Source organism: Lathyrus oleraceus, unplaced genomic scaffold (genome assembly GCF_024323335.1).
Source record: "Lathyrus oleraceus cultivar Zhongwan6 unplaced genomic scaffold, CAAS_Psat_ZW6_1.0 chrUn0001, whole genome shotgun sequence".
Classification (NCBI taxonomy): domain Eukaryota; kingdom Viridiplantae; phylum Streptophyta; class Magnoliopsida; order Fabales; family Fabaceae; genus Lathyrus; species Lathyrus oleraceus.
In genome coordinates, this window is record NW_026112392.1 from 287,973 (window position 1) to 299,641 (window position 11,669).

Below are 11,669 nucleotides of genomic sequence, written 5' to 3' on the forward strand. Positions count from 1 at the left end.
AATCTTAAAATGACTTGGTCATTAGAGTGGTAACAATGCATATCCATCCCACGCAGCCGCTAAGGAGATTGAAGTCACCATTCAAGATCATCAATTTTTCAATTGCATTCGTTTTTAGTTCCCGAACTGAATAGTTACAAACTTGAATGCACTCAATAAAAATGCAATATATTATTGACATATAAAATATAATACACGAATTAAAATATATTCTAAAATTATATATATATATATATATATATATATATATATATATATATATATATATATATATATATATATATATATATATATATATATATATATATATATATATATATATATATATATATTCTATATTATCATTGAGAAAAATAATTTTTTTAATTTTTAATTTAACTTAAATTTTTTAATTGTTTATATAACAATTATTAAAATTTTATATTTAATTTATAATTTAAATCTGGAATACAATCTAGTTTTTTTTTAGTAAGGTTTGAAATATTTTTTTAATTATTTTATATTATAATATATATTAATTAAATTTTTAATGATCATTAAAATAAAAACTTGTGTTTAATGAAGATACCGACAATATAAAATAATTACATGTCGTTTAATAAAAATTAATTTTCTATATCAATAATTTAGAATTTTTTAATCTAATTTAATAAAATACACGATAGTCATAAGTTATATTTCAAAATTCGGACCAATCATCGATCCGGTTAAACTCTGAGTTATTGAGTTATTGATCGAATCAATAGATCGATGATCAGACCGTATAAAATTAAAAAATTAATATTCATGAAATAAAATGTTTGATATAAATTTCATAAGTATATCTATATCATAAACTAATAAACAAACAAATATTATGCTCTGTATAAATAATTATAAATAAAAGATAGAATAGAAAAATAACAATCTATAAATAACCGATCAGAAATGGTCTTAATTTTAAAATATTGATCATTAGTGGTCAGTATAAAATTAATTTGTGCATTATTTTATTTTCTCTAAATAAAATTAAAGAAAATAAATAAGGGTTGATGTATATATTACTGAGATTTGTAAAATAGTCTAGGGTTAGTATCACGATAGAGTTATCACGACAATCTTCTATGAATAAAACCTGAGAAGTATCTGCATTAGTATTGAATTGGAACTGCTCCTATGAATGCAAACTCAGCCACGCCGAAGACTCCGTCGCCGGTGTTCTTATCCGACGATCTCATCACCGAGATTATTTCCTTACTTCCTGTTAAACCTCTTCTTAGATTCAAGTGTGTAAGTAATTCTTGGAACACTCTCATTTCCAGTCCTACTTTTGTGAAATTGCATCTCAAAAGATCAGCAACATCATCAAATACACAATTCACATTAATCACTAATCACATTAAGTGTATATTTAAGGACGAAGATTGGAGTATCATTCCATACCCTATAAATAGTTTAATCGATAATCCGTCTGCTACCTTTGTTGCTGATTCTCATTATCTTTTAAATTTAAAGGATAAAGAATGGTCTATGGCTGGTTCCTGCAATGGATTGATCTGTCTCGTTGGTTATCGTTTCAATAATAGGGTTAATAAACTTCAAGACTACTGGTTGCAATTATGGAACCCAGCCACTAGAAAAATATCTAGAAACATAGGCTATTTTCGTGATTCAGAAGGTTTCGTCTTCAATTTTGGTTGGGATGATTCAACGGGCACATTTAAAGTGGTTGCGTCGCGCTTCATTCGTGATGGACATACAAGTGAGGTGAGAGTTTTCACTGTTGGTGACAATGTTTGGAGAAATATTGAAAAGTTCCCTGTTGTTCCTCTTGGGTTGGAGTGGCACGGACGACGGATAGATAAGGAATATGAATATGGCTGTGTGTTTTTAAATACCACTTTTAACTGGTTGGCTATTCACAAGGACATCGGGTTCAATTGGACTTATTATGTAACGGATATGACTTTTGAGGACCTTGTTATTGTTTCGCTCGATCTGGGGACGGAGACATACAATTCGTATCGGTTACCTCCCGAAGAGCTGCCGCTCGAAGAGCCAACTATCGGTATGTTGGAGGAATGTCTTTGTTTATGTTATTCTTATCCAGGGACTAATATTATTATATGGCAAATGAAGAAATTTGGGGTTGAAGAGTCTTGGATTCAATTTCTTAAAATCAGTTCTAACAATCTTCAACATTGTTCATTCTTGCCATTGTTTCTTTCTAAGGACGGTGATACATTGGTACTGTGCAGTTGTCATGATGAGGAAGCAATTCTTTATAATTTGAGAGATGATAGTATGCAGCGAATAGAAGTTAAAGTGCACAAAACTATCATTGATGATGAAACTTGCAATTGGTTAAAGTTGACCCTGGCCCAGCGTTATGTTGAAAGCTTGATTTCGATTTGTTGAAAGTAAGTACATGATCCATGGTTTACTTGTTTGAATTTATGTAAATTCATATATGTTGTTTTCATAGGAATAGATTGTGTGAATACTTGTTTTATGAATGCTTTGGTTGATTGTGTGGATACTTGTTTTATGAATACCCAAAAGGTTTGGCATTTTTCCGACATTGACTTTCACAGAATACATATATGTGTTTGTTTGAAATTTAAGAGTGTTTTTTGAGTCGGTGATTGTTATCTTATTGTTTTGCAACATGCTTTTTGATTGTTTTATCAGCTTTCTTGGTTGCTGGTGGAAGAAACTGTCAAGAATCACTCTAGATGCTTCACTCTAGATGCTTCGGTTCGATAAATACTTTGGCATGGCAACATTGTACTGAAAAGCATCAAGGATCAAGCTGCAAACATGGCATGATCTTACTCGGTGGAATCAGATTTTGCTTATATCTAATGAAGATTGTGGAAGCCCTGGAAATCTATGCTTCAAGAGAAGTAATATAGTTTCTTAAGTACTCGCAAACAGTCTTTCAAATGTTTATGTCAGTAGATAAATTCAAACGTTTCTTAATTCTTTTGACATAACTTAGGTATGGCTTCAATATAGCTTTCAGGATTTCAATTTCTGATATAGTTTGAGCATTCATAGTCATTGTTGCTATAAGTATTTGATTCACACAATCTTTCTGATACTTCAAAAACCTTTTTTTTCATTATCAGATAATCATAATCCATCTAAATATACTTTAGGTGTAGGTAACGACCCTATCCGAATCATCAACCTCTTTTGGTATAGAATTCATTTTGGTCTTTTAAGTTACCTAGACAATCATGCTAATCACCAATAAACTAGTAAATTCTATATATGAAATATAAAGAAAAGTTATCTATATAATTTTTTTTTTCAATCAATCTAGTTGGAGTTCACTCTTTAAAGCTAAACAACTGCAATGTCGTGGGTTCAAACCCACGATCTTGCAACTGATGTTCCTTCACAACTATCAATTGAGTTGACTTATAAATTTTCTGATTTGTCCGTATATTGTAGAGATTGAAAAAACGGATATTGAGTCTAAAATCAAAACTCGAGTTAATTAGAGGGATTAAAAACATATTTAATTTAAGAAATAATGATCATATTATACTGAAGGTTTGAGATCTTACCATAAGCATTAGATTGGTCTATTATAGCGTCGTCATAATCTATTCAATCAAAGATAGTTGTTCAATTAGATATAAGAAGAAAAGATGATGATCTGAACATTGTAGAAGATAAAAAGGAGGGTTTTTTTTTACCTCCATGCATGAACCATCCTTGGTTTTTTGGTTTGTTGGAACCATTTCAACAACGTAAACGGTGACCAAAAGAAGTTAATCAATTTCTTTTCTCTGGATTGCTTTCCTTTGGATTGCCATTGGCCTTCGGCGATTTTGTTCACAGAAAATCATTAATTCTCACTCAAAAAAGATTTTTAATTCATCACAAGAAGCTGACAATTAATAATATAAAAATGTAGTTGCCATAAGTACAATAAAAGTTACCCTCCTTACCATAGATGAACAAGAGGGCTTTGTATTATGATAGGTAAGCTAGTGAATGGATTATTCAATTATCTAGTTAGGGTATTTACAGGCTCAATTACTTGGTCTAAGGATCGTTGAGAAGATCGATTCTGGTTCCTACGAATCCGACCATGCGCCCCTGGGTTTGACTTGATAGTGGGGTGACTGAAATAAGTCATCCTTAAAGATACGGAATGTAGCTAGTCTATGAGAATCGGGATGACTTCAGTTACTTCCATTACAGGTGACTCATCATGTTCTCCAAGTTATGTGACCGCGGAGTATTGACTTGGGTTGGATTAGATCAAGTGCTTGCCACATGACCCCACCCTTTTGCATCCAAATTTGTTTCGTGTTACTCATAGCTATATAATTGGCGAGTCGGGATCTTTGAGGCTGAATCTGAGTTATTATGGTTCGCAATTCCTCAAGCACGAGGCTTGGAGGGGTGATGTGCTTCCAGATAGACATCCCACTTCACATTGCTTAAAGCACGAGACCATGAGGGACGATGTCATTTGGGGTCAATTCTTGTTTTTATGGGCGTGAAATTCCGTAGTAAGGAGGTTGCGACTAAGATAAGAGTGACGATTGGGTTTTATTATTAATAATGTATTTTATGTGGTATAATGATGAAACTGTCTTGGGAAGGAGCGAGCAATCTATGCCATCGATCTATTTTCATGCTCAAAATAAATATCGTTGATATTTTATCCCTATAGTTGCATCTAAGACTCCAGTGGCTATGTCATGATGATTTTACTCGGCCTAGGGAAAAGTCTCACCCTTTAATACTTGGTTTTTTCTCTCCATTATTTCCTTTTGCATTTCCTCTTTGCACTTTATTTAGGATTGCACAACCTTCTTCAAGTTTATCTTCATTATTTAGTAAAACAAGTCACAAGTATTGAAATTTGGTCCTTCTTTTCCTTTTCACGACTTAGCGATGGAGATTATTAAGAGTTTGATGAAAATGATGCTTTGGTAAAGCATATGACACATAAGGAGGTTTTTTAGATGTGGAAATATTGCATAGCAAATTCAAGGCACCCTGATGGGAGGGTCGATTAGAATCATGTAGAATTATGGATGTTTGGTAGTTACAACTATACTTCTAGTAGGTCCTATTTCAATGAGTGAAGTGATAGTGACCTTGTTTTGCCCTATTCTTTTCTAGGACAAACATGATCATCAATGGTGATACCATTATCAATTGTTTCTATTGCAAGGTTGATGACATTGAATCTGTCTACACTATTGAGGCTATCATATCCTCGTTTCTTTAGGGCGTGTATAGTCTACCACTAGAGACAAAAGCGACGTCACACTAGAACCATATGTTGAGCGCGAGAGGATTAATTTGAAGATTACCCAAGTCCCAAGGGACGAGTTCTTCTATATACACACTCGTGTTATTTACGGCCTGGGAGTGGAGATTTCATTCATTGTATTTGAGTTTGAGGTCTTCAAAACCATCAATGTCTCCCCTCTCAAATATACCCAAACAGTTGGGCCTTCGTCAGGGAGTTCGAAACTATATGTGGGAATTTGGAGACCACGCCTACTATAGGCATCTTATTCTCCTTTTATGATGTAAAAGGTGTATAGAAGGACAGTTGGGTGTCTATAAGAACTCTTTCCAAGATGGCTTTGCTCACCCCATATTCTTCCTACTATTAAAATTAGAAGGATTGATAGTGCGAGTACGGGGAAGACGGGAGCGTTCAATGGCCATTTTTTAAGAGACCGACGATTACGGGTTCTCTGGTATTGGAAGAGTAACCTCGTACCAATAAACGAGATTTCGACTATGATTTATTGAGAGAGACGTAAATAGAGGTCGTTGAGATTCCATAGGCATCATACATCATGAGTGCAAGAGAAGTGGTAGAGTATGATGAGTGTGATAGAGGTGACATAAAAGTTGAAGATTATTTAAGAGTTTTAAATAGTTGAATGCTCTGGCCGACATAGATATTGTTACTAACTTTATTTCAAAAAAATTGTGTAATTAGTTTTACAGTCTGCAACCATTCAGAGGCTCTTTAGTCACCTATTTGAGAAAACAAGTTCAAGTCAAGGGTTATATTTCCCTCAAAATTGTGTTCCAGGTGCATAAAAACACCAAGATGATTAGGTAAGATACTTATTTGTGGACGCCCTTTCTTCATACAACATCATCATTGGGCGGCCATCCTTCAACATGTTAGAGGTCTCCCTATCAACTCTATATTTAACCGTGAAGTACCATCTGGAGAATGGAATGATAGGCATTGTGAAAGGAGATTAAGAAATAACTAAAAATGCTATGAAAATAGTTTAAGGATAAAAAAGGAAATAATGGTCGTCTGCACTGCAACGAGGCCAAACGTCCATGTAGTAACTTTGTCGACCTATATCCCAAAGCAAAATCATAGGGGAAAGGCATGATTATATAGGACTGGAAAGAATTTTGGAGAACCTCGCTGATGAATAATTGGTTGTCTTGCTCTAGAGAAACATAGATTTGTTCTCCTAGGCTCCCTCAGACATGCCAAGATTGATACCTAAGTTATATGTCAGCGCCTCACTCTCAACGCCTTAGCCAAACCATTAATTTAGAGATAATGTAAGGTTGACGAGTAAAGAAGGGTGGACATTGATGTATAGGCAAAACAAATTAATGGAGTCCAGGTTCATTAGAGAAATCAAATACCTCACCTGGATAGAAAAGGAAGTACTAGTGAAGAAAACATTAGGAAAATTGAGGATGCGCGTATATTTCACGGACCTTAATCAAGTGTATCTCAAAGACCCATATACTTTATACAACATTAATAGGTTAATTGGTGACTCATCAAGGTATAGAACACTTATTTTCATGGACGTCTACTCTAGGTATAACTAGATCAAGACGGACCTCATGGATGCGTGCAAAACCCCCCTTCATGTCTAGTAACTGCAAATATTACTATGAAGTCATGATTTTTAGCCTCAAGAATGTTGATACCAACTATCAAAGGTTGATGGATGTTGTCTTTTTTTATATGGTTCCACAGAAGGGGGGAAGGACATGCTAAAGTTCTATTGCTGCAAAAGTATGTAATTGTGGTCAAAGATAAGTTGTGTTCATCTAAAACATATGAGATTGTGCATGTGACGAAGGATCAAACACAGGAGAATATACCCTATAAAAATTAGCAAGCACAAGAGTGGCAAGCATTAACCATTCTTTCATCCAGAAAACACTTAACAAACCCATTTTCACCACAATGGTCTTCGTATCCGTTGTGACAATGAGGTGGGTTGATCAGATATGAATCACCTTAATCACGACACACATTAAGAACGGAATTTTATAGTATATCCCGCCAAAGCCAGCTTAGTCAAAAGAAGAACTTGTATATACTTGATCATAGGGGAAAGCTTTAGACTCGACTCATGCTCGTCACGGTCCCACTCTGAACTGGACTCAAAACTCAACTCTATATGCATGTGGTACTGCCTCAACGTTTGGTTCTTCATACGAACCGGGTCCCAATCTATGTGAACCCTGAGCCCTCACTCTGAGCTCCAAGCCCCCACTCAAGGCTTGGGACAAGTCACAAGTCCCCACTCTGAACTAGCGAACATGCCTCTTTCACAACAATGACACATATGATGAATGTAATATAAATATGCAATACAACCTTACTCTGACTATACATAATCACTCAATAACAGCAGATGCAATACAACCCCTTTCTCACTGTAAATAAAATATATTTTTACTGCATCAATAATAACATATCTCAAATCACACGTCTCATCAACAAAAATCAGCATAATTACACATACTCATAATTACACATAATTCACATTTATGCATAATATCACTTAATTAATCACATAATTTAATTAAGTAACTCGTGCCCAACACAAAAACACCAAACAGTAGCCAAATCATTGATCCCACGATAAAGCCACCCTTAAAACCTAACTCAGCAGGTCAGAACATGTATTCTGACTCGATGAAGGGTAACCTGTCACCAGGATGACACCTGTCATCCTTCCCATCATCCAACATGTCACACTGGTGACGACCTGGCAAGAATATGATCGCATAGAGGCCATGACGGTATCCCCGTCATGTGCCTGATTCACGTCAGCGCTTCACAGGGTGTTATATGGGTGACGTTCGTCACCCTGCTAACAGAAGCAAAATTTCGTTCTGCTCTGGCAGAACCTGCAAAAAGCCGTCAAAATACCTTCAAACACCTATACACAATCCAATAACAATACCCACATGATTCCCACGCAAAAGCATGTTAATTCCTACTAGTCTAATATGTTATTCTCTTTATTTAATCATAAAAACCATAATTTATTCATGCTTTAAAAACCCTAATTTCACACCCAAACTCATGTTTATGAACAAAAAACATATGACACAATCAACACAAAAATAGTGCACGAAATTGCAATCAAAACATGGTATAAAACAAAATTTCAACCAATTGTTCATCATATAACACAAATCAACAAAAGAGAGAAAACAATTTTGGAGGTTAAGGGAAACCTCTCCACCCTTTCATGAATTAAGCATCCATAGATGAAAAATCCCTCTTCCTTGTAATTCCAAAAAAAATCAGTAAAACAATTATTAATCAATTCCCACTAACCCAATTAATTAACACAAAATACCTCAAATATCATCATCGGCCAAGCATTTCACATATTCACAAAATAATTAGTTAAATAAAATACTCAATTAAATTAAATAAATAATTAAATAAGCAAATAATTAAATCGGGGTGTTACACCCTGCAGGCTAGCTTACTAAAACTTGGGAGCCCTTGCTTACCCAATCAAGGATGTATGACTTCTCATAGGGTTTTATGGACAACTTAAATAATCTACCAATTTCTGCGACACCAGATTCTCCATGCTACCATTATCCACAATCAGATTACACATTTTGTTCTTGATAGAACAATGTGTTTTGAACAAATTCTTGCGCTGCCCTTCATCTTTGGATGCGAGTAAAATTCTCTGTAAAAACAAAATTTACCCGCTCATCATATTGTTCCTCTACAAACTTAACCTCAGCATATTCATCGTTCTCAACTGCAAGATCTTCTCTTTCCTCATCTTCATTCTTTTCTTCTGCAACAACAGAGACTCTCCTTGTTGGACAAATGTTTGATTTGTGACCTCTTTCGTTACAACGATAACACGTGTCTCTAGTGAGTTTAGCATATGGATTATTCTGCCTCTGGATTGGTGTTTTACCCTGCTGCACACCACTACACATGCTTGCTCCTTTATTCCCAAGGTTGGAATCCCTGGTTGTTGCACTCTTTCCTTATCACATGTTGATTCAAAGTTATTTTAGGGTGAATACCTTCTAAAAGATGAGAACTTTTAAGGGGATTTCTCCATCAATTATGCCTTCAACGCTTAATCGGATGCCTCAACCACGATCAATACAGTCATCAAACCCATATTCTCCTACAAAGATCTCTTTAAGACACTGATGTATCGAGTTTCCTTCTCGCTCTCTGATTCTCCCAATTCATTACGCTCAGAGAGACGTAGGAACTCAGTTGTGTATTCAGTTACAGTTCTCTTTCCCTGAATACACTCAATATACATTTTATAAATAACATGTTCATAATCCTCCGATAAAAACCTCTCCAACATCAATTGTTTCATTCTTTACCAAGATCTAATTTTCCCCTTCCTTTGCCTTTGCCTATGAACAATAATTTTATCCCACCAGACAACAACATTACTCTTCATCCTGATCGCCACCATCTTAACTTGCTTATTCTTAGAAGCACCCATAACATCGAAGAACCTGTCAATATTGATATGCCAATCCAGAAACTCCTCAACTCCCATTGTTCCATTTTTATAATGGAATATCATCCTTCACTCGATAGTCATGGTTATGTCGATTCCCATGATCAACTACCTCTTCCTCGTAGCATTCTTCTTCTTCAGAATTTTAATTTTCAACAATAACAACATGATGACTCTTGACACCTCGCGGAACCCTAACTTCATTCTCCTCCCTCTGTCCCTTCGTTGATTCCCATTGTTGTTGACGTTGTTCACCTAATTTGCTAAATTCTCCATGTGTTTAGTCAAAATAGCTAGAGCCACGGTAAAATCTGCGGTAATTCCCTCAAGATCTGCTCTGGTTACTAGTTGATCTCCCATGACTGGTCAAGTTACAAAAATAAATAGGAGAAAACATGCTCCGATGTTGCCTAAAGTAGTCGGGAAAAAAAGGGATTAGCAAGCGCTAAACCTAGAATAGAAACACAGGGTTGCAAACGCAAAACCTATCAGATAAGCTTTGGCATCCACTAGATAAAGAAAATACTAAATTTTATTAACTAAAAGATGATATTTGACTCACGCCAAAAGTGTTTAAATACAGAAATAAGAAACCCTAATGAGATTAAAGAGACCCTAATGAGCTTTTATTCCAAAACAAAAATAAAATAGGAAATTATGTAAAATATTAAAATGTTTTCTGACACGCGATTTCTCTTTTTTGATACACGCAACCAACCTCCCTACATCACTTTTCTAAGTAAACACTTTCTCTCTTGACTTCTTTAAAGCTGACACATCCACGTCAATACATTTATCCATTATTCTCTTATTGGAATCTTCAGTGACCGTCTTAAAGAGAAAAAAATCAACAACATTTTCGAAAAGCCGTTGTTAATACTTATTTGGTTGATTATTCTTGGAAAGTGGGTGACCCTTCCATCCAAAATTGTTTAGAAACTTTTATATATAATATATTATTAAGAAAAAATAAGAGAAATTTATAAAAAAAGAAAAAACATGGGTTTTCTATTGTTAGAAGTTTTTATATTATTTGTTCTTAATCAAAATATGATAATAAAAAAGAATAAGAATATATTATTAAAAAAGTAAAGGGGAAATTGTAAATTTTATTTTGTTAGAAACATTTATATAATTTTTAAATAAAAGGAATCAATAAAAAGAAAACGAAAAAAATGTAACACTCAAATCGTTAGTGAAAAAAGTTAGATTTTTAGAAAAAGCTTAAATTTTACTACATAAACAAAAAATTAGATGAATATATATATATATATATATATATATATATATATATATATATATATATATATATATATATATATATATATATATATATATATGGAGGGCCTAAGTCCAAAGGAAAACAAAGTTGAACAACAGAAATACAGGGGACTGCAAGCCCAGTGAATCTGCAGGCCAAGATCGTGGTGCAAACTCATATTAGCCATAACATCCGCGCATTGATTGACCTCTATGTGCACATGTTTTATGATGCCTTCCCAATTATTATTCAAACACTCTTTAATTTGGTGTAGGATTCCACTTTCTTCCTTGATGATTGGTTTTCTGGAATCCCCTGCCTCCGAGATTATCTTGTTATCCGTTTGAAGCTCGATTTTCTTGCAGCCACTCCACATAGCAAATCTGAGACCCTCAAGAACACCCCATAATTCAACAACCAGACTACTGCAAAGGCCAATATTCTTGGAGAATCCTCCAATCCAAATGCTTGAATTGTCCCTAAGAATTCCCCAACAACCAGCTTTTCCATCCTTATTAGCAGCTCCATCAACATTGATCACTCTCAAATCCTCGTAAGACAGAGTTTAGTTAATCCGATGCATGATTTGACGACTGGCATTGAGACGCTGATGAAGCTTCATGCTTATGTTG

The 11,669-nt window shown here is 34.6% G+C and overlaps 1 protein-coding gene across 3 annotated transcripts; it reads left to right on the forward strand.

The window, feature by feature from the left end:
• The first annotated feature begins 1,066 nt into the window (after window positions 1–1,066).
• Window positions 1,067–3,114, forward strand: LOC127110495 (F-box/kelch-repeat protein At3g23880). Of its 3 annotated transcripts, none has more exons than XR_007797305.1 (3): window positions 1,067–2,047; window positions 2,238–2,399; window positions 2,671–3,114. XR_007797305.1 is itself a non-coding variant. In XM_051046091.1 (3 exons), the coding sequence occupies exons 1-2, from the start codon at window positions 1,156–1,158 to the stop codon at window positions 2,395–2,397; spliced, it is 1,017 nt and encodes a 338-aa protein (XP_050902048.1). In that variant the 5' UTR covers window positions 1,067–1,155; the 3' UTR covers window positions 2,398–2,399; window positions 2,671–3,114. The 3 variants fall into 3 exon arrangements, 2 of the variants coding, with proteins under 2 accessions (XP_050902048.1, XP_050902047.1); XM_051046091.1 differs by having other exon boundaries at window positions 1,067–1,269; window positions 1,495–2,399; XM_051046090.1 differs by having other exon boundaries at window positions 1,067–2,399.
• Window positions 3,115–11,669: the final 8,555 nt, after the last annotated feature.

Excerpts from the sequence above, each read along its gene's own strand:
- LOC127110495 (XM_051046090.1), top strand. The coding sequence starts at position 1,156 with ATGAATGCAAACTCAGCCACGCCGAAGACTCCGTCGCCGGTGTTCTTA.